Source organism: Vipera berus, assembly GCF_964194415.1.
Source record: "Vipera berus genome assembly, chromosome: 2".
In the NCBI taxonomy this organism is placed as follows: Eukaryota; Metazoa; Chordata; class Lepidosauria; order Squamata; family Viperidae; genus Vipera; species Vipera berus.
Window position 1 is genome coordinate 233,000,893 of NC_138203.1, and position 23,204 is coordinate 233,024,096.

Here is a 23,204-nt window from a genome sequence, read left to right on the forward strand (position 1 = left end):
ATGTAGACTTTTACTTACTTAAATGTCAGGGAGTTAAATCTTCTGCACTGCAGATTCCATACCCACAAAAACTGATAGAATGTGCCCAATGCCAATCCACATAATAACCAAAATGCTGAATTTGTAACTAATACAAGCAATAAAAACTGTATGAATGTAAAATGCAGTCATTCGATATGAGCGATTTTTAATTTGCATTAAGATTCAAAGTGTAAGAAACATGCTATAATTAGATTTATGTTTTCCTAAACTCCTCAGTTAATAGACATTCTTACCTTCATAGTTTTCTAATGTATTGCTCATTTTTAACTGCTTTTGTGGACTCTCTCCTTTACTTCCACATTTTCGTTTCCGCCTGCTTTCATTTCTATTGTCTTCTGAGTCAGATTCTCTGTCTACATGTTTCTTTGTATAATGAATTAAATTAATCAGATCTTCAATATTGCCTCTATCACGATCTCCAGAGTGAACAGACTTTCTTTTGGCAACTACACTTCCATATTTTGATCCATTTCTTTTGCCAGCTTTTCTTCTTGTAAAATCAGATTCATCTTCCAGAGCTTCATAATCTGAAACAGGACTGAACTGCTGAGGTTTTCTATTACTGTCCATTATTTTCTTCAGTTTAGAAATAGGAATCTGGTATACTTCTGAACCAAAAATATAGGAATGTAAACAGCTCTCAAGATGGGATTTATTTTTAGGTCCAGGATACAGAAATTTTTTCTCATCCAAGTTTCCTTTATATTGATATAAAACAAATTCTTTATATTTACTGTATCGTTTAAAATAGTCGTTTATATATTTTTCCATCAAAATATTCAAGTCAGACTTAGAATCTTTGCGAGAATGTAAGTATGCATAATGCAATGACTGGATAAATCTTGGAAGTTCTGGTATAACTTCATGTGTTTCATCCAACACCAATGTATTCTCATTTTTGTGATCATTTTTGTGCACTACGTTCAGAATGGGATTAAAAAAGAGGGAAAATGGAAAAAATCAGTAAGCAATACGATGCCTTCCACCTTTCCCTGAATAAACTTACACAATCTGTCTTTGCTTAGTGGAATTAACACATGCATTTCTCCCTCAACATTTTACCTTAATAGCAACTAAAACAGGTTACATTGAAGAAACATAACATGGTCAAAATCTATCTTGGGATTCCTATTCTGCTTGTATTTTAAGATAAGAACCTGAGATATTTCTCACATGTTCATCAGGAAGGATAATGGGGATGGCAGACATGGAAAAATGTGCTTTTTTAACAGTCTACTTAGTACTTCAAACAAGAATTTGACAAACCTCTGTATTATATGCATACATATAATATAAAATGTGAAAAAATGCTTATGATATAGATTGTTTATTGGATTGCTATTTATACCAGTATTTGTTACTGCTTTACTGGAAGACTGAATTTTAAGTCTGATTTTGTTGCTAGTTTTTATTAAATGCAATATTCTCACTGATTCTGGAAATAATTTTGGAAGGGACATAAAGCCTTTTAATTAATAAATGCTGTACCATTTAACAGCACATAATTTCACTTATAAGTATTTTCAATTTACCTATCCATCAACTTGTGTTGTCATATTAATACATGCTTATTTTATACATACTTCCACACACACGCCAGTGAAATAATCAATATATCATTTGTTTAGTAGCTATAATTATATAATTTCATTCTGAAACTTAATCAAACAAGTATTCTTAGATGTACTAAAAAGATCAATATAGAAATATTTTCTTAGAAGATACCAGCTAAAATATTTGCTATTTCTAAAGTAGTGCCCTATGATACAATGTAGGTCAGCTCAGAACATATTAAATATGAAAAAAGTTACAACTTCAAAAACTAAAAACTACTCAGATAGATGAATGTGACAAGAAGGAAGATATACTGGAAATGTATTGGTGTTTATCCCTACAATAGATATTATTAAAAGGATAACTTATGTTGGTGCTGTGGCCAGCAATATTAGCTTGAAGAAATGTATAATTATTTCATGAATCATTTGCTTTTATGTAATTAATTTTGTAACGATCAATATATCCATTTTAGTTTGTGGTTATATTAATTAAAGCTTAGATACAGAATTCTTTTTAATACATTGCGAGGTAACAATTATGAGAGATTGTTCTACTAGACATATGAAGTTTAGGGGAGTTAATTCTGAAATGTCAAAATTTTCTTTTTATAAACTTATGGTAAAGCAGGGTGGAGAATGTGATATTTACTTATAATGATAATTTATCATTCACAATGCACTCAGCCTTTATTTAGTCTACCACTTTAATTCCAGTAAGCATTTTTAATATAACAAATTTGACCCAGAGAGCCATTGATGAAGGTATCAGGGCTGGAAACTGAAGACCATGAGTTCTAATCCGCCTTAAGAAGGCATAAAGGCTGGATGATCTCAAGTCAGTGATACCATTTCATCCCAGGAAGCGGACAACAGCCATTTCCAAAAACTTGCCAAGAAAATTGCAGAAACTAGTCCAGGCAGTCATTAGGAGTTAGCAATGACTTACACGGACAAAACTTTTTTAAAAAAAAAAAAAACCCTTCTCTTTAACTTTACTTCTTCCCTCTTCTAAATCCACTTGGATTCTGTCTTCCTTTTGCTTTTCATTGACAACTAAGATTGTAGATAACATGTTCTTCCTTGCTATCTGAGGTAGGAGAAAGGGTGAGATTATCTCCTTTCTTGAATCAGTGTTCAATACCTCACATGTTCCATATAAAATTCACTGCATTCTAGCCACTTTAGGAAGTAATCCCCTTTTCTCATAAAATGAAGACTTTACTGCAGATTTATTCTAAGGATACCTCTCAGTCAGGAAATTATACCCATAATTCCGTAAGGAGGAAAGCTGCTTTAGAAATGACGGGATTGGCTTATAGTAAGCAAACTAGTTAGACACATTTAAATACAGCAAATGTAGCATTTAAAGATATTCATAGGAGTTAACTAAGTTAGGTTTGCCTCTTTCAAGATTTCATTCACCACTTTTTTCTCAGGCCTTAAGGAAAGGAAAAGATAAGAAAATATTTTGACTATTATTTTTTTTCCTTACTGCAATCTATTAGTACAAAGAGCTTTACCACCATCAGCTTTATCAAACAAATGTACCAAACATTATGAATGTGCACTGGTTCTAAGAAAAGTCAGTTGCAACTATAATCTTTCGATAATAGTTAACAAATTTTCTCCTTCGTGCCCACTGCTGGGCTAGCATTGGTGGCCACTAGAACTCCAGCGTACTTTAGAGATGGAAAATCAAGTCTGGCTTCACTATAATCCAAGGCTGGATCTGCAACTTTGCATTACTGTTACTGTGTCAGAAATACAACAATAATTAACAATGGACATACCGCCACATTAAAAATACTGAAAAAATTACCTGAAGTCACTAAATTTCTAGGCTTTCGAAATAGAAACAATGCTTTCAAAACCCGAGGCCTTCCTGTTCGATTATCTGATTAAAGGGGGAAGGGAATAAGAGAAAATAAACATTAAAAGGTAGCAAAATACTACTCAAAGCAATTGCTCAAGAAAGACATAGCATTTACATACCATATGGGGAAGCCATTTGAAAAGGAGAAAGCAGCAAGAGATATCCTCCATCTACAAGTGGTTTTAAAATAACCTACAAAAAAGACATTTAAATTAGCAATGGAATTAAAGTATAGCACAAAACAGATTTTGTTCATGTTGCAATTTCAAAAAGAACAGGTCATGTTGTTTTGAAATTTCCAAATATGCATACAATAAAAGCACAGAAAAAATCTATACTCACCAGATTGTCTGTCTCTAGCTTCTGAAGTAAACCTTCCAAATTGCTTCCTGATCTAGTCTTTTCCACAACTTCAAACAGACTACAATACATTCCATTCTTAAACACTGAGAATATAGAAAAAAGAGCTGTCAATAAGCCATCTCATTAGAGAACAAAGTTAGTACAATGTCTAAAAAACATCACATCAAGAGAATTTCCCTCCCCTTTCATCCCTCAATAAGCAATTCTATGGGAATAAATTTAACAAACAAACAAAATAAATAAATAAATCTGCTTGAATAGGATAGGACTGGAAGGAAGGTACTCTTCAGTAATGGGGAACCACTCATTTTTGGAAAGAACTGTCCAGGGTGAGTTCTACATTATATTGGCTCACAATGGCTCATTTCTCACTTCTCTAATCCCACAAGAGATTGGGGAAGTTCCCCTTCCATGAAATTCTCTTTTTTAAAAAAGTGTATAAAATCTAACTCAACATTAAGCAATGTGATGTTGTGGACTATAGTCATTACTAAGGTGTTCAAAATGGTTTGAATTCAAAAGAGCCACCTAGAACATTTTAAGCCTAAACAAAACTGGTGTTTCAAATGACATTGTTTTAAGTGTTTCGTGCCACACTGAGCCATGCAGCTGAATGAAGTGTTGTCTACTGATTTTTTTTTTCTCTTCTAGACCAGAGGCCCCCAACCTTTTGGGCACCAGGGACTGCTTCCGTGGAGAGGTTTTTCCGAGGACCGGAAGGGGCATGGTTTCACCTGCTGCCTGCATCCTGCGGATGGAGCTTTGCTTGTTTGCCCAGTTTCTGGCATGCTGCGGACCAATGCTGATCCCCGGACCGGGGGCTAGGGACCCCTGCTCTAGACAGTATAGAAGGCAATGATAGTCACTACTTACTGAATGGACTGACCTAGTGGTTGGAGTTTAGAAGTGAAGCAATATGGATCTAGGCAGCCCATTACACTGTGAGGAAGGCATTCTCATCTGATTGCTATCAATGAGACACAACTAAATAAGGCTAAAGATTGTAATTAAGGACCTGTAACTAGACTGTGCCTCACTGCAGCTTTCTCTGTTGCTGGAAATAAGTACACCTGATTGCTGATCTCCAAATTAAAACTCAATGGACTTAACTGAAATCTGGTCTTATTTTACATAACAGTATAATGGAATACAATGGAATTGGTGAAGAGAGAAAAGTGTGAATTTTCTTCCCATTCTCTTGATCTTCAGATGAACTAAAGAATTTGAAAGTACATCTCCTCCATTCCACATCCCATCAAATAAAGAAAAACTTGTTTTCTAATTTGGAGGAAATACTTTTTTTCAGTTAAATGTTCTGTGAATCCTAGCAGCAGCAACATTGTTAGGATTCCTTGATCTCTCTCTCTCTCTCTCTCTCTCTCTCTCTTTGTGTGTGTGTGTGTGTGTGTGTGTGTGTGTGTGTGTGTGTGTGTGTATACACCCAGGATTCACATTTTTAGTCTTATTAAGGATGGATACACACACACACACACTTAATAAGACTAAAAATGCAAATCCTGGGTGTGTGCATGTTAGAACGCTCCTTGTTAAATGTTAAATCCGCTCCTTGCAGGATTTGAATAGCGTGGCTACAGGCAGAACAACGGCAATCCCCAGGAAGGATGAATGTACAACGTGCCCTGTATTAGATCTTGGACGTGCCTTGTATTAGATCGCTACAACGGCGATCCCCAGGAAGGATTAATCCACAACATCCCTTGCGTTAGAGCTTGAAACAGAGGCTCCGGTTCAACCAAAGAAAGGGGGGGGAGACACGAAACAAGAGCGGCTGGATAACCGCCCCCCTGGCATTTACAAGTGCGCCAGGAGAACGACCACAAGCGAGAAAACAACTCTCAATTCCGTAAGTATGCAAAGAGATGCGGGACTATTAGGAATGTTATGGCCGATTGAGGTGAACAGACCGGTGACCCGCTCAATGAGCAGGGTGCAAAAGCAACCGGCTATATAAGCAAACTCCCGGAACTCCTCTTCTTATTCTGATGTCGGCAGTTTGGCCGACAAAAGCTAAGTGTTTTGCTTATTAAACAATTTGTTTACATTTCTATCCTTGCTTTCCTAAACTTAGAAAAAGCTCTTACCTTCCCTTTCTCCCAAATAAGTTTCTTTAGACAACACTCGTGATGATAATTTCTGTGCCAAATTTTCAAAGCTGATTACCATTTCAACATCAAGCTTTTGAGGACTAGTAGTGATAAAAGAAAAAAAATCATTACTCTTTTGGTTTATTCAAAACTGTGGTTTTTTTCCTTTCATATCCTGAAAGGAAAATCTGGAACTGTGCAAAAAGCTTAACTGTTTACCAAGAATCAGATTAAGAAAAAAGTTGCAACCAAGTTTGTGTAGAAAATGTGAGGGTAGCAAGACCCAGTGGACAGAAAGACAGTTTGAGGCAAACATGACTGTGGGCTCTTGAATGCAAGATAACAAGATTAACAACCACCAATGGATCGGGGATGAAACTACAGAAACCAACTGATGCGGGTAAATTTGTGAATCCTTCTTCTGAAAAGGCAAAACAAAAATTGACAATGGGTGCCTGGAAATCTGAGATGGAGGCTAAGATCTCAAGCAGGCATGCTAGCTGGTAAAGATCATTGGATCTACACCTAACTAAGGTAAGTTAGGTCAAAGTCATAGAAACTAATTCATAATTAGAAGTCCCACACACACATACAGTCCCGAAGACCAGAACAGCGAGAAGACTGCATATATAGCCACAAAAGCATAAAGGTTTATAATGCTGGACTTGGACTGGGAACACTCAGCTTCAAATCCACCCTTAGCCGTGTAAGCTCACAGGGTGACCTTCAGGCTAGTCACTTTCTCTCAGTCTAACGAACATCTGATAGGGGTATTGTGCTGAAAAACTGGGTGCCACCTTGCTTTTCTGCAGAAGTGGGATAAAAAACAATAAACAAGTGGTTCTAGACTATGGGGCATTGGCCTCCTGAGCCAACATAGAACAGTCAAAGTAAGATTGGGACTTGCACTTAAGGAAAAAGTTGTTCATCAGATTAGTTCATTGTATATACATGCCTTCCAGGCTTACTGATAGGAGTTGCAAGTGCATCACTGATTGTTGACTGTATATCACATAGTACTTCTCCTACTTTTGTTGATCCTGTATTGCATATCCTTCCTCTATAGGAAGCTATTCTGGGGGCAAGATGTAAAATTTACCAGTGTGTACATATGCTTGCTATTGTATTAATAGCAAGCATATGTACTCTGTCTTAATAAATTGTTCTTGAATCTTGTATAGAACCTGGGGAGCAGTGAGATCTAAGGAAGCTAGAAATGTATTTTAGCAGGTAAAAATAAAATTACTAGTATTGTGCACAGAACTAGAATGTTCTAGTCTTTCAAAATTTTAGATAATCTAGCCCAATTCAAACTGACTCCAAGTCTGGTTATGAATACTTACAGTTTGCAGGGAAGCGTCGGGCGTTTTTCAGATATCAAAGCAGCATGACAAACAAGCTTTCCTTTGTTTAAAAGTTGCCCTTTCCACAAAGTATAACTTCCTTTATCTACAATATAAAAGAACAAAAATATTCAAAATACTAATCTGTTTCTTTAAAAAAGAGGATTTTAATAATTAAATTATCAAGGCAATTATATGTAGTGTCAAAATTCACTTGATAATAACAAATGACCAGGAATTCTATACAAGTAAGTTTGGATAGAAAAGACAAATCTTCCTACTCTGTCTGATCTAACTTCAGTTTGTTTTTGTACAAAAAGGGAAGAAACCTGTTCAATAAGCTTATTTTTGTTTTTACTACTGAATAAACATACATAAATAGTAATGATGTTTACTGTATCTGTTTAAATCTAGTAGGCAGAAAAATAATATATCTTAAGAAATATAAACATTATTGCCAACAGCAACCTTTAGCACAGGCGAGAAATAGACAGAACATCTCCTCCCACTTCCAGGTTTTTATCTAAAATCCGACAATACGGTGATGAGCATGAACATAACATCTTCTGTCCACTAAGTAAATGGAATATCCTTAAATATAGTTCTTTTCTATATCAGTACAATGCAGGTAGTCATATTCAGGTCCCATATGGATCTCTCTGTGGAAGACACTAGTGTAGGATCTTCTATTTAACAGCTTTTAGTATGCTTAAAGCATCCATCACTAATGTTTACTCATGCTGCAAAGTATTCTCCATAAGCTGCCTTTCACTGTCGCTGTCAAAATAACTTATCTGAACCACAATCGAACAATTGTTTGGCTGTCAATATTGCCCCCCCCAGGCTCTTTTACTTTGTACACTTCAACTTCCTGATTAAAAACAATTGTCAAGGTGCCTGAATGCACAAAACGAATAAAGCATCAATACAACCTAAAAAATGTGGACTTTTATCAATATAATACATGTAACAGCCAGAATATAGTTCTGGACATTATCTGCCCAATAAATTTTACACGTCTTTTAGAATGTCTCATTGACAACAACAACAAAAAAAACCTAGCATCTATTTTGCTAGATTAGAACTTCCATTTCTATATATTCACCGGAGGGGATTTTTTGTCGTTCCATGGTTAGAGTGTTCAGCATACATTAATACCTAGAGAGGACTGCACAGCATGTGTTGTTTTCAGCCCACTGATGCTTTTAAAGTGTAATATATTTAGAACCATCTCTGCTGCGCTGCCACTGCCAGCTCCAATGCTTTGTTGTTCTGCTAGGCCCTGAACAGCCAATTGGTGCTTCTGGTATTTCTTTGTGGCCCATAAGAATTTTTCTTTTATCAATGTGACACTTTCCCTTCAACACTTTGTGCAGACCTGACCTAGAGTTCAGTGTTCCCAGTACAAAAGGATGCTCAATAATTTTGATTTACAAATAAACCTAAATTCTAATTCATGATATGCTCAGTGTTTTACACAGCCGGATTCCACACAACTACATATGCAGCCAATTTATCTTTTATCATCCATTATCATTTATTATCATTTATCTTCGGTCACTGCATACTGCATTGATAAATTGCCTGAGAAAATAATGAATACAGAAAATGTTATTTACCTGACTGAAGAATTTACATAAATTAAATACTAAATACAATGGAATACAAAATGTACTTGATTGCTTCCCAGCCAAGTATTCAAAACATCTCAGAGCTTTAACTATCACTGGAATGGGAGAGAACAACACCCACTTTCAAGACAACATTCCTGCCTAATTCCAACTCCCAAGTATCCCATCTTTCTACAGAAGACTCTTTTAACAGAAAATCTTCCAGGAACTGCAGTCCAGGAACCAGGTTGCACAAGCAAGCGAAACCCCATTTGGGTACGCCCCCTTCTGTGGAAAAACCACCCTCTATGGAACCAATCCTGGGCGTCCAAAAGGTTGAGGGCAGCTCTGCCTAGAATATATCTCTATCTTTAAATACTTTTAATAAGATTAATTCTAACTTAAAAAAAATCAGTAATTTAGGTATTTTCTGGAAGGCATAAAATGTTTTAATATATTTAAAACAGATGAGCATCCATTACTTTGCAGAAAGAATATCACATCTAAAGGTAGCCCTCATGTAATAACCTCACTCAATACCACTGTTAAATGAAACATCATGTGACTGTGCCTGGCTTTAAAATATCAGCCATCATGTGTGATGTCACATAACCAGGATTTGCAACTTACTGCCGGCTTTCTCACTGACTTTGCCAGTGTCAGAAGCCAGCTCTGAAGGTCACAAATGGTGATCATGTGATCCCAGAATGTTGTGTTCATCATAAATGTGCACCAGTTGCAAAGCACCTAAATCACAATCATGTAACTGTGGAGATGCTGCAACAGTCATTAATTTGAACACTGGTCTTAAACCTATTTTTTCAACATTGTCGTTAAGTTCAAACATTTGCTGACTGAAGCAATCATTTACCAAGAACTACCTGTAGACAAGTTGACATTTCAGGCAATAGCCCACAATTTTATTTAGTAACTGAATTCTTACCAGTACTTTTATCCATACTAGAAGTCTTTGATCTATAAGCAAAAGTAAATAGTTGTAATTTAAAAAAACAATTCATTTTTATTGTATATAATAAAATCTAGATTTTTTAGAATAACTATACAATTTATAAAACATTTTTCATATAGAAAAGAATGGAAGAATTTTCATAGGTGGGACTTCAATATTTCATTGACTACCCACAGCCCATCAGCTACTTCTACACCTTTCAAAACAGTATGGAGATAGTGCAGGTTTTTTGGTTAAAGCTCATGTTAAAGTTATATATTTTTTAACGCTGCACTCAGGTAAGATCTTAAGCCACTTACAGGAAAGGGCAGTATTTCTTGTTTTTTCAGAAAAAACATCCATTTATATGCATTTTACCCATGAAAAGTCAAAACTAATATTTCAGCCTGTTTCAATGTTACATTCCAGAAATTATACATTGTCTCCATTTAGTGCTAGGCATGAAAGCGTATCCCTCAGGTGTATGTTACAGCTGATATAATTGGCATGATTTGCAGACTAATGACTGTAAAAAGTGAATTCATCACTTTCCCTATAGTACAGCAAACTGCTTTGAGAGTTGAAGGGAGACTTCTCACTACAGTTTAGGGAGAATTTATAACCTACTTGTTTTCATAAGTGCTACTTGTTGCTTTAATAGAGTGTAAGGGGTATGAATAATATATGTAAGGGACGTGAACATTATATAAAAGGTTCGATTAAATAAAAGTCATAAATTTTAAGTAATATTTTACACAGTACTTTTAAAAATATAAAGAAAGCTTCACTCACCTTACTTGAGGCAAGTACTTTTGCATTTTTTCATCCTTGTACAAAAATGATACAACAGCATATGGACACACATGTCTTGGTCTTTGCCTGATCTCATGAAACTGATATTCATAGAAGTAATACTGGAAATAAATGTATAACAAACAATTTTGTCTGAAATCTACTGGACCTCAACTCAATTAGATGATCAGTGAAATATAGTCCTAGTTTTGCTGAAATTTACATCAGTGATGAGCAGCCCAGAGTCACCTTATCAGGGAGATGGATGGCATATAAATTTAATTAATTAATAATAAAAGCAATGTTGGGAACAAAAAAATTTGCCAAACATATCTCTGTAACTTTATTTAGAAATACATTCAACTATTCAAGTTAAAATATATAGTATACTGAAAGCTTGAATGGGATCGATACATAAATAGATCGTCACATTATTTTATCTTTAATATAAGCTGTATTATTTACAGTGCAGAAAAACCGTAGAACACAATAATGCTATGAGAAAGGAGAAAATACAGGTAATACTTGACTTAGAACCACAATTGGGACTGGAATTTCGATCACTAAGCAAAGTGATTAAGTGAGATGTCACATGACCACTTTACGTAGTGACTTAATGGCACTACAGTAGGGGTGTCAAACTGCCAGCCCACAGGTTGGACGCCTCATGAGGAAACTGCCCCCATCCCATTGCCGGCAATGCAGAAAAAGCTCTGTGTCGTCACGAGTTTGACATGTCTGCACTACAGCATAACACAACAATCTACAAGCACAAGATACCAATATTTTGATATATATTTTGACCTTTTCATTCCTAAGTAACCCTCCACTTTCACTTCACTTATTCACTCATTTCTGTCCACAGTATCAGCTTTTTTCACTTCTATTACAACCTTTCATTTTCTTAGTTTCATATGTATACCGTATTTTTCGGACCATAAGACGCACTTTTCCCCTCCCAAAAGTGGGTGGAAAAACGAGGTACATCTTATGGTCCGAAGGTAAGTGAAAACACTTGTCTCCCGTTCAGTCAACGTAGTCCATCAGCTCCATTGGAGAGACGTGATTGAATGAAGACATGGAATTCTCCGGGGGGGCCCTGTGATTGGTCGGCAGGGGAGGAAATACGGACGTGCCTGCCATGCCTTCTGACTGCCTCCCCCTCCCTGTGCGCGCACATTTTCTTTCTTTTACCTCGCTGCTAAAGAAATAGTTTTTGCTAAACTAAACCTCATAGGCGACTTGCCCCAGCAAAGCCGTGAGGAGTTGTCCCTGCAGGTTTCTCTGCGGAGTTTATTGGAAGTGATTTCCCATTTGCAAGATAATACTGCTAATTGTTTGAAATTGATTTGGCATCTTAGAAAACCTATTCAGGGAAAACAAACTACCGGTACCTACCTTTCTTTCTTTCTTTCTCTCTTTCTTTCTTCCTCCCTCCCTCCCTTTCTTCCTTCTCTTCCTTCCTTCCTTCTCCCTTCCTTCCTTCCTTTCTCTCTCTCTCTCTTCCTTGCTCCCTCCTCCCTCCTTTCTTTCTTCCTTCTTTTTCTTTCTTCCTTCTTTCTCTTTCTTTCTTTCTATCTCTTTCTTTCTTTCTTCCTTCCTTCCTTCCTCCCTCCCTCCTTCCTTCCTTCCTTCTCTCTCTCTCTGTCTCCCCTCCTTCCTTCCTAGTATACCGGTACTATTTGGTTCAGAATATTTTTTTTCTTGTTTTCCTGCTCTAAAAACTGGGTGCGTCTTATGGTCAGGTGCGTCTTATGGTCCGAAAAATACGGTAACTTATGTATTTTTCTTTCAATCAATTGTGCACTTTACTTTTCACTCGTCTTGCATTCCAGTTTGCAATCTTCCACATGCTATTAATCCAGGGGTCCCCAACCCTGAGTCCGTGGACTGGCACCAGCCCACACCATGCCAGCAAGCGGGCCACACAAACAAGCAAAGCTCCATCCCTGGGATGCAGACAATATTCAAAACCACACCCCTTCTGGTCGGCAGAAAAACCTTTCTCCATAAATCTTACAAATCAGAAGACACTTTTCTACATTAAACAATTAGGAAATTGGAGCAACCATATAAATATTTTCCAATATTATTTTACCTGTGTACGTTCATATGCTCTGTAATTACGGCTGGATGTAATTTTGTTTGCAGTTTTTGAAACATGGCATTCATGTTTTGGTGTAGGATCCAATGCATTTTTAACAGCTGAATCCATTACATTTACTGTCTGGTTATCATATTTATCATATATAGTCTTCATTTTCCCCTAAAATATTAGGAAATGGTTATTAATTTTATTCCAAGTAAAATGCAAGCCCACATTTTCTACCTTGTAAAGTCACACATTATAGAAAATTAATGCTCACTTAATATATCCCTTAGCTTAGTCATAGAGGATTCAACTCAATTTTATCTGAAATGGCATTAATATTTTTCTAAATTGCCAGTGCACTTTTTAATTCTATGGGATTAAGTTCATACAAATATACAACATCCCTTAATAACAACGTGATGAATATATATGGTGGGTTGTACTGTGGAGCCCTTGATGCTGCCTGAATTTAGGATTATTTGCTTGCATACATTTCATTTCCAAACTAGGAAACATCATCAGTGCTTTTAAAAGATGTTTAAATTTTAAAATATTGTAATCACATTTATACAGAGAAAGATTATTTAAAGTGTCTTATTCAGATATATTATTGCATTAAAAACAAGGTGTTATACTGGTTTACTATTTCTCCTTAAGACATAAGATGAACGCTTAAAAAACTTAAGGGAAAGCATACCTTTATTACTTTAAAAATAATAATATCACCAGTTGCACAAGCCTCCAGAGGATTAGCCTGTAACAAGTCAGCATACCTGGAAAGATATACACCTATAAAATGTGAAAACAGTATGTCAACAAAGTATGTTAACAAATGATATTTACAGAATTATTTTTGGTGATGTTCAAAAAATGTCAAAATGCCCATACCGCATAATGTATTTCAATATATGGTATGGATAAAATATACGGTATAGATAAAATTCAATGTTACATTTCCAATAACAAAAGGTGTTCATTCCATGAAACTACTGAACCACCATCCAAATGAATAGCAGCAGTTATATTTTTAATCCAGGAAAAACAGACTTATTTTAAAAAAAAGTACATGCCACCCACTTTCTTAATAAGTCTGCAAGTAATCTGATCATTTAATATTAATGCATGAGAAAATTAGTCTCCAAAGTTATTTTTTATTTTTATAAGAATTCTCTTTATGATAACATATTGATAAATCATTCAGATTAAAGCTGAAAATAAACAAGTCAGACTGGTAACTGATTTAAAAATTCAGAATAAGTCAGTTGGATAAAGTTGGTATCCTGGTTTTAAATGTATTAATCAGACACAATACATCTTCTGCCTTCATATTTCTCATTACCACATATTTAGTAACAAAGACATAGTTACCCATTGAAGGATTGCCGAGAACTGTTATCTTGGAATGGCCCACCAGTAAGCCATTTTCACATATATTTTGGACCTGAAATTAAATATTATTTAATATACCAGAATGAGTTTTGTGACACTATAATGATTGACCAATTGTTATCATCGTATTAGTCTTTAATTGTTTCTTGCATTTGTTTTACTATAAAATACTTTTTAAAATAATATTAGGTCAGGAGGCTTTAGATAGCATACAGTAACAATTTACCTTTACAGAGCATATGGTTAGTTATACTAATTTCTTGATTTAATGGATGAGCAAGGGAAATATTGTCTGTTTAAAATTAAAGTCCATTAAATGATGTCACAGATATTATACTTTTACCAAAAAAGGACATTCAAATCACAGCTCAGAAAAAAGTGCTGTAGGCATTCATATGTGAGCACAACTGATGGTACTCCTGGCAACCATATTAAATGCCGATTAAATGCTGATTAAATGCCGAAGCTCCATCATACTTATGGTTTGTTAATGGTACCTTTAATCAAAATGTCTTTGACATAATCTTGTAAACTAACCTTTATTATATTAAACTTCTAGCACATTGGCACAGAATGTTTAATAGTATTTAAAATGCTCAAAGAACAAATACAACAGAAGCCATCAATATCTGCATCTGGAGAATTTTGATGACAACTTCTTTTACCATATTACAGAAACAAAATTAACTAACTTGTCTTTGTGCTTGTTAGGCACTCACAGTATTTCAGTAATTGCAATGGGAAAGCAATAATTTAAAGTTCAATTCTCCTTCCTTGCTGGATACAGGAGATAGCAATATCTGACTTAGCCTTTCTGCTTAATAAGGTAGCACAAATCCTGCAAAAAGTGTGCTTTAAAAAGCATGGGACCACATAAACACACCATTTTTCAAATAATGAAAAAATAGTATCTTTTTCAAGGTTTGCATAATTTTTGAGAAGCAGTCTTCAGCCATTTCTATATGCTGAAGTGACATAAAATATGGAAAGATGCAGTTATATTAACAAATTAGTATTACATTGTTACTAAATATTCTCTAAAGCACCTCTTTCAAAGGATTTACACATTCCTTCTAACTCTGGAGTTATTCCAAATACTGAGCAAACATAACCAATGTAAACCTCCAACCCCAACCTCACAAATGTGTATAGATAAAAGTTGAAAGGGATCATTTTTGCCTCAGAAAATTTCCACCCTACTCCAAACTGAAGTGACAGACTTTGCTTAATGTCATATTTTATTTCAAAGGCACAAAATTACGAAGCTGCCAATGAATGTTCATGCAGCAATAGTTTTGTCTGATAAACAATCATCATCTACCAATTTTCTACATCAGACATGTCAAACACAAGGCCCGGGGGCCGGATGCGGCCCGCAAAGTGGTTTCATGTGGCCCGTGAAGCTATCCTGGAAACAGTGAGGGAATGGCCCCCACTGCCTTGGCCCTGGCCCAGAGACCCTCAGATCTGTCCCACTCCTGCCCAGGCCCCCATAGGCACCCTTGATGCGAAAGATGTAGAGCTGGCCATGCCCACCCAGTAGGCCATACACACTCTAGCCACGCCCACCCAGTAGGCCATGCCCACCCTGGCCATACCCACCCAGCCCCCTGAGGGCAACCGCAATGCTGATGTGGCCCTCAATGAAATTGAGTTTGACACCCCTGTTCTACATTCTCAAATTTGTCTTTCATAGCAGTTAAGTATTATTTCATCTTCTGCTCTGTCAGGTATTAAAATTGACATCTCAATATTAAGAATTTGCTTAACAACATTCTTCCAGATATGCAGAGAATAATTTTCTTTTATGCTTCAATTCTGTTGATTTGAGAAAACCAACAATACAGTTACTTTACAAAAATTACATTCTTACCAACAAACGATCAACCTTTAGAAATGCATATGCCTCAGCAAGCTCTTTCTCTGACCTCCCATCCTGTTTCAATTCTTTTCGTTTCTCTATGAACTTTCAAGAGAGAAAAAAATAACATAATGAATAAAAACTAGCACACTTCATAGTATATAGGTAGTCTTCAAGTTAAAATCATTTGTTTGACAACCATTATGTTATGTTGCTATGATGTTTAAGTTATGATGGTCATAGCACAGAATGGATTCAGATCTGATCCTCAAAGTTCCCACCTTTGCAGCTCTCCACAGGCAATGAACAATATATGGCACTTGACAACCAATTCGCACTTACATGATCACCATTTGTGACCTTCTCTGCAGGCTTCTCATAAGCAAAATCAATGGGGAAGCTGCAAGAAGATCACAAGTTACTGGGGTAACTCTCCCCGACACCCCTGGCCTTTCTTTGCTCTCATACACCATGAGTTTTTAGACAGAAGCTTTTCCAGTACTCCCTAGATATATCTGAAATTTCTGCATGCATAGCACTTAATTATGTACATTGATAATATATACTCACATCCTTTTCCAACAGTTCACTATGAACCAGACTGGCTTTTTTGTATGTGAATCTGTCCTTTGAAAGGATATCTAAATATGATGAATGCAAAACGTTCATAATATCTTCAAATTCACGGGATTCATTTGTTATGGGCTGAAAAAGAGCTACCAAAAAAGAGAAAATAGGAAAATCACTCCTGATGCCTTATAAAATTATAAAACTTTAGAAACTAAATCTAAGGTAAAGGTGTTAGTAAATCTGAAATCCAATTATTATCCTAATAACATAGAAAAGCATGAACTTAGGTGAAAAGCTACTTCTCCTGCACCATTATTCAAAATAGACAATTATTGGTTTAGCCTGGCTTCCTGCAAATATCATGTTAGTGCGAACAGCTTACTTGTTCCTTTATTCTTTCCACTGTGATTAAACTTAAGGCTCTGGATCTCCTTAGTAAATTCTAAAAGCAATAAACTAGACTTTGTTTTTGGCTTATACATTTTGGATTTGTTTTGAAGTATCAAATGATACACTAAGTTCAGCAAATATTTTTAGGAATGTTATTATAACAGACTGGAGCAATGCACAAACATACTGGATCTATCCAACCAATCAGACTAACAACAATTGTGGTATACTGCTACAAACACTGCTTTTAATCATGTTGATAAAATTTACAGTAATTTCCTTGTATCAATAATTATTGCCTTGTAACAGTATGCTTTTTCAACTTCACCATCAGCTCTATAGCTCTGGATTTTTCTGATATTCTTACATCGAAGAACTAATCAGATTCAACTTCATTTTTTAAAAAAAATCCAAAATAACTCCACTTTTTTAGGACCAGATAATGTTCCCCAAGCCTTTCTATTGCTCTTAAATCAATGGTGATTTTATTTACCATGTTTGACTTATGCTCAATAAAGTAAACAAATTATGCCTGTATTATATACCATACAAATATCTGAGTTTTCTAGGAGCCATCATTAGTTATAGTGAAACGTTGTATGACAGAAATAAATATGGATTGGATATTATATTCAAATACATCGCCAACTAGTCTCAATCCTTTCCAGAAAAACATATGCATAATCCTCTGCTTTTATGAATGATGGGAGCTTGCAGGCAGTGGTTTTTCTTGCAGTGTTTTCTTTGTGGAATACTGTTCCCACAGATACTATTAGCTTACATATTAATAACTTTTCACATTTTATCAGAAGTGTTTGAATTGTTTCAATTTTATGTTTTATCTGGGTTAGTGGTTTTGTATGTCTGTGATATATTTGGTTACATGCATATTTTTACTTTTGTTTTACTATATTGTAATTGTTTTAATGTGATGTACTAGAAGATACTGCAAGCCATTGGATTGCAATGGGTAATGTATCTAATATTAACTATAAAAATTAACTACCACCTGGACGCATATTTTAATATTTGACTAGCCTGCATGAATTTCCACAACTTAAGTGTATTTTATTCAAATTTAATTAAAAAAATTTTAAGAGGAAGTATAGTTATTTCCTTTCCCCTTCCTTTTTAAGACTTTTTATCTAGTCTTAAAGCTATTGATTGTATTTATTTACTGAAAATCAGTAGTTCACATTCTGTGCTCAACTATATAGGAAAAATCTAGAAACAGTTAGTCAGTTAAAATGTGATTTCAATATATTAGGAAAATCTAACATTAGAGTCCAAATATTATCAAGTATATTTTTTTCAAACCTCTGGCCCCTTGTGTTTTTATTTGATTTATATGCACCTCAATGAATACTGCAATGTTCCAACGGTCATTGATCTGTATTTTTTAAAACATTTAGTCCTAATTTCTGCATTATCCATCAAACTAAGTATATATGAATTCCGCTCAAGTTTCACAAACTTCATATATTATATACAGAGGTTCAGCTTGTTATTAGCCACACCCAAAATAATGACATCTTAGATTACAACAATCAGCATGGATCAGAAATGATAAATTTGTAATCTAAAACACCTGTTTTAGTATGCACCACATTAAGTCAGTGCAAAACTGGGTATGTGCACTGGGTGTAGTAAAGGGGAACAATCAAGTTTCATTATGCAAGGCTTTTGTTTTACTTTTTAAGTTTAAACTGTGCTTTTTTAATTCTTTATAATAGGAAGTTATATGGAAGAGATGTAGTTAATGTGAAGTGCAGATAGGCTGTGGAATTCCATGTTTAGACTTTTTCAAAAATAGTACAATTCAGTGCAATGGCACTGGCACCCATTGTTTAAACCATGTTCTCAAAAATTTATAAAATTCAAGATCAAGGGATACATGGAACTTAAGTTTAAACAGAACAAGAAACAGGAAGGAGAAAAGGAAAGTGAGGAAAAAAGGAGCCATGACTGTTTGTAAATTGCATTCCAGAAAGCAACCTGATGGGGTCCATAATATTTAACTTTATAAGCTTTAAAACCCAAAGCAATTGACACGGCTACCAAAGTTCTGTGCCCAAATGTGTAATTCATTTGAATTTGGAAATTTCTATGATAGTAGATTGCCTATTCTTCAGGATAGGAGCAGTTTCAGATCTTCACTTCTTTCTATATCATCTTGTATTCATAGACTGTGCAATGTATTGTGTTACATGTGGTCCCTGATAACAATTGTTTCAATTTTTGAAAAAAGTAGGTGAGCCAAGAAAAAAAATAAAGATGTGTCTATTAAAAACATAATCTCCATTACATATTATATCAAGGGCATAATAACCAAAGATCAGCATAGAATTTCATTCAACTTACTTCGTACATATTATTAGAAACCTAGAAAAAAAACATTTCTTCGCGCAATCAAGAATTAGTTTTAGATTGTGTTCAATCTTCAATAAAGCTGCTGATTCTTTCACAATATAAAGATAGGGAATTATATATATAAGACCTTGTTCATTATATCAAAGAACAAATGCAGAGCAGCATGAAAAAGATATCTTGAGTAAAATAGAGAGTTCTCAGATTTGTATTCTGGATTCCCAATTTAAAGAATTAGAATAAAAAAAATATAAAACTTTCAGATGAGGATTTTTCTATTTTTTTGGCTTTTATGAAAGAATCTTATTGTCAGTTTCTTTTGAATCACAGCTCAATGTTCAAAATATTTAAAAGCTGATGAACACCCTAAATTTGTCAATTCAGCTGCCTAATACAGAAGAATATCAGAATGATGGATACCCTCTCAGGGGTGTCAAACTGCCCACCCATTGCCGGCAATGGGAAAAAAAGTCACAATACATCGTCGCGAGTTTGACACCCATGCCCTATCTCATGCTGTAAAATTGAAGACTTCAAGACCGTTCGTAACAAGTGAACAATGACACAAATTGAGATAGGTATTTTTCCACCTTATATATAAAATCAATGTTAACCATACGTGTTCACACGCTTCAAACTGCTTCCTCAGAAATATATTTATCTATCTTGTTACTCCATCCAAAACAAAAATTTTAGATAATGGTTCGTAGGAATCTTCTCTGTATGCATCATTTTCTAGAAAATGCACCAATTACTGCCTTCCTTATATTAGAACTAAGCACTAACTTTCCAAAATTAAAAAGAACTTTACTTAATGTGGCTTAAAGTACGAACTGATACTTCTGAGACCACTCTATTCTATGAAATGGTCTCAAACATTTCAGTTTGGAAGCTTTTTTAAAAAAAAGTCACATTTCAGTTCTTTACAGATATTTTCTAGTTTATTCCTCTGAAAAAAGAAATTATTATTTTCCTCTCATTTGTCTCCAAGGAGTTCTAACTCGCCACAATCAATCCCTGGCAAGAGACTAATTACATAATCCCTCTTATTAGTTTCTTCATTGCTTTGCTCATTTCGAGGCAAACATTTTGTACAATTCTCTGGATAGAATGGTTCCCACAATATCATATTCCACCTCTTATTATGCTTCATTTAAGAAAACGGATGATGGCCATATTTATCCTCCCCCATTTTTCTTACAATAGTCTTAAATAATGTTAAACATATGTAAATTTTACAGTACTCTCATTTTAAAAAAATGGGACCAATAGAAATATGCTCCCCAAAGATCCAAAATATTCTACATTGTTCCAATTCTGAAGCTAATAGCAGGGTGAGTCTATAAAGAAATTTTCTTCTGTGCCTCTTGGAAATATGTTTCAAAAATCATCAAGAATTTTTCACAGAAGACATCAATGATGCCAAAGAAATGGAATTTTCACTCTAACCTTTCTAGAGACTCTTAAATTCAGGGTCTTCGTTTTTAACAAAAAATAGTAACTACCATGGCTATTTATTTCATCCAAAAATTTAAAGTATCTAATTTCATATTTTCCGTAACTATTCCGTTATGAAACAATCATTTCTCATGAAGCTTCTTTGCCTATTTACAAACTGAACAGATGTTTGCTGGATCCTTTATGTAATGGCACAATAATTTTCCATTTGGGCTGAGATTTTCCCAGTGTTGGAATACAGATCAAATCAGAATAATCTTTAAGAGGAAAAAGGCTATCGCTTTTTAAATGATTAACTTCATTTTTAAATCTTTAAAATCAATGTGTTCTTAAGTACAGTTAACAAGAAATGGCCAATGCAAATAGCAAAAAAATGTTGCAGTGATAAAATTTATCTTCAAGAACCTAGATCCTTGCACCTCCTATAAAGAATACACAATGGCAACAGATTAAAAAGTGGTACTAGTACAGTCTGTATCTGAAAACTGAAGACTGATTATTTGGAATAGAACCAAGAATTTGAGATGTCTGTAAAGATATGAATCTGGATTGCTCTTCTAGTTTCCCATTCCCAAGATAATGGTTTTTAATTTAAAAAGGCATTGTTTGGCTCATTATTAAGATGATAATCAAGACTCTCAACCTAACAGAACATTTGATTCACCTGTGTGATATAAATCAACGTTGTCAGTTTCAAGGTGGTCAAGTCAACCAACCTTACCTTTCTCCTTATACAAGTCTATTCTAATACTGCTTAAGTTGACGAATCTTCTCAAAAGAATGAGAAATAGACAGCGGTATTTATAAACCTAAGAATAGATGATTACCTCCTCTCCCTATCTTTCCTGAGGTTTAAGAAATAATCCGCTTTTGAAGAAAAAGGATTGGAAATAAGATTTCCAATGGAAGCTAACTTAAGAGGGAACATGTTGTGAATTGCCACAAAAGGCCCCATTCACAAGTCAAGATCAGACACGAAGAACAAGTGGAATGAACCACTAAGCTTCCTTTGAAGGGCACGTGGCACAGAACCACTTCCGTCCTTAAAACACGCGGGAGAAAAAGCGCCTCGTGGGGAAGCATGAAATGTATCTAGAGCCTCTCAGGGAAGTGATGAGCGCCTTTAACGGTGTCGCCGGCCTAACCCCTAAAGCGGAGGACTTTCCTCTTTTGCAGAGAGCGCGAAGGAGCCGAGTCGAGCTCCTTCGAGAGCCATCTCTTCCGCGAGCATCGGGCTTTGGCGGCGGCATTATCATCCAGCCTTTTTCCCAGCCCCCCGAAGCGCATTCGGATTCTTCCGGTTCTAAAGCATTTCATTTCAAACCCAAGCGGGTTGCATTTTTCCAAAAGCCTCTCTCTTTCTTTCTTTCCTTTCCTGCGAGGCACAATCGTTTCCCCTTCTGTGAGGCTGCCTAGAGGCGGCTTTCTTTCTCCACGCCCGTCAGCAGTTGCATGCAGGGGTGCGCGATGTCACCATGTATGCGGAGCGAGGGGAGGAAAGCGGGAGGAAGGGAAAGGAAGGGCGGGGGAGGGGGGGATTCGAGGTAACAACCTTTCTTTTCTCTGCTCTTCCTGGGAATCTGAAAGTTTTTCTTAAGAGGCAGATCTTCGGGGGCTCTGAGGAACGAGGCCCCCAGCCCCTCGCTAAGGGGCTGTGCCTGTGTCTGCTCGAGGGCCCCGGAGAGCCCAGTCTTGCGATGGCCACTGCGCGGGGAGTCCCTGTCCTCTACGGCGGCAGGGTCTAGCAGCGGCGACTCATCACTTCGGCTTCTTTCCGAGCGGGCGCCATTTTGTGTGCCATCGTCCGCTTCGGCTGCTGCAGCTGCGTTCTCCACACCGAAGAGGCCGCTACTATCCTCCACCCGTTGAGAGGGCTCGGGCGCTTTTTCACCGCCACTCATAGCCGCGGCATCCGCCATTCAGCTGCGCAACACAGTCAAGAAAGAAACGACCCTTCGCTTCTCCCCCAGCGAGACCTTCCCCTTCCTCAACGCCATGCAGGGCGCCCGCAACGCCGCCTCCACCCTCCGCCTAGCCAGCGAGCCACCCGCTTCCCGCTCCTTCCCTCCCCGCTTTCACTATAACATGGCGCTGGGGCGTCAGGAAAGAGGAGGAGCTTTTTCACTTCCCCTCGCAGCCAATCAGCGTTCAGCGGTTTTCATAAATTTGAGGAGGCAGGCCCCGCGCTCTCCGCGGGGATGTGGAAGGTCGTGGCAGCCCGTGGAGTACCGCGTGGCCGTGGTCGACGTTCGAGTTCGGCTTTGGTCGTTGTACGCAAAATAGAGGCTATTGTGTCTTTTTTTTTCCCCTCAGTGTCATCGCAAAATGGTGATTTAACTGCGCCTTTAACTTGAAGGAAACTGAATTTTTTACTAGAAGGAAGGAAAGGTTTACTTATAGATGTTAATAGCGAGCAACTTGGTGCTTTTTTTCCTTCGGTATTT

The 23,204-nt window shown here is 36.3% G+C and overlaps 1 protein-coding gene across 4 annotated transcripts in view; it reads right to left on the bottom strand.

Annotated features, from left to right (window-relative positions):
- The window catches only part of TASOR (transcription activation suppressor), a 44,346-nt gene extending 21,522 nt beyond the window's left edge, over positions 1-22,824 (bottom strand). For all 4 annotated transcript variants that reach the window (XM_081321010.1, XM_081321011.1, XM_081321009.1 and 1 more), the window contains exons 1-14: positions 22,313-22,824; positions 16,546-16,691; positions 15,988-16,080; positions 14,094-14,166; positions 13,423-13,514; positions 12,732-12,899; positions 10,634-10,755; positions 9,836-9,867; positions 7,283-7,388; positions 5,937-6,040; positions 3,814-3,917; positions 3,591-3,663; positions 3,418-3,492; positions 276-959 (exon numbers count right to left, since the gene is read on the bottom strand). In XM_081321010.1, the coding sequence (XP_081177136.1) occupies positions 276-959; positions 3,418-3,492; positions 3,591-3,663; positions 3,814-3,917; positions 5,937-6,040; positions 7,283-7,388; positions 9,836-9,867; positions 10,634-10,755; positions 12,732-12,899; positions 13,423-13,514; positions 14,094-14,166; positions 15,988-16,080; positions 16,546-16,691; positions 22,313-22,679 (2,239 nt within the window). In that variant the 5' untranslated portion in view covers positions 22,680-22,824. The remainder of the gene's footprint in view (positions 1-275; positions 960-3,417; positions 3,493-3,590; positions 3,664-3,813; positions 3,918-5,936; positions 6,041-7,282; positions 7,389-9,835; positions 9,868-10,633; positions 10,756-12,731; positions 12,900-13,422; positions 13,515-14,093; positions 14,167-15,987; positions 16,081-16,545; positions 16,692-22,312) is intronic.
- Positions 22,825-23,204: the final 380 nt, after the last annotated feature.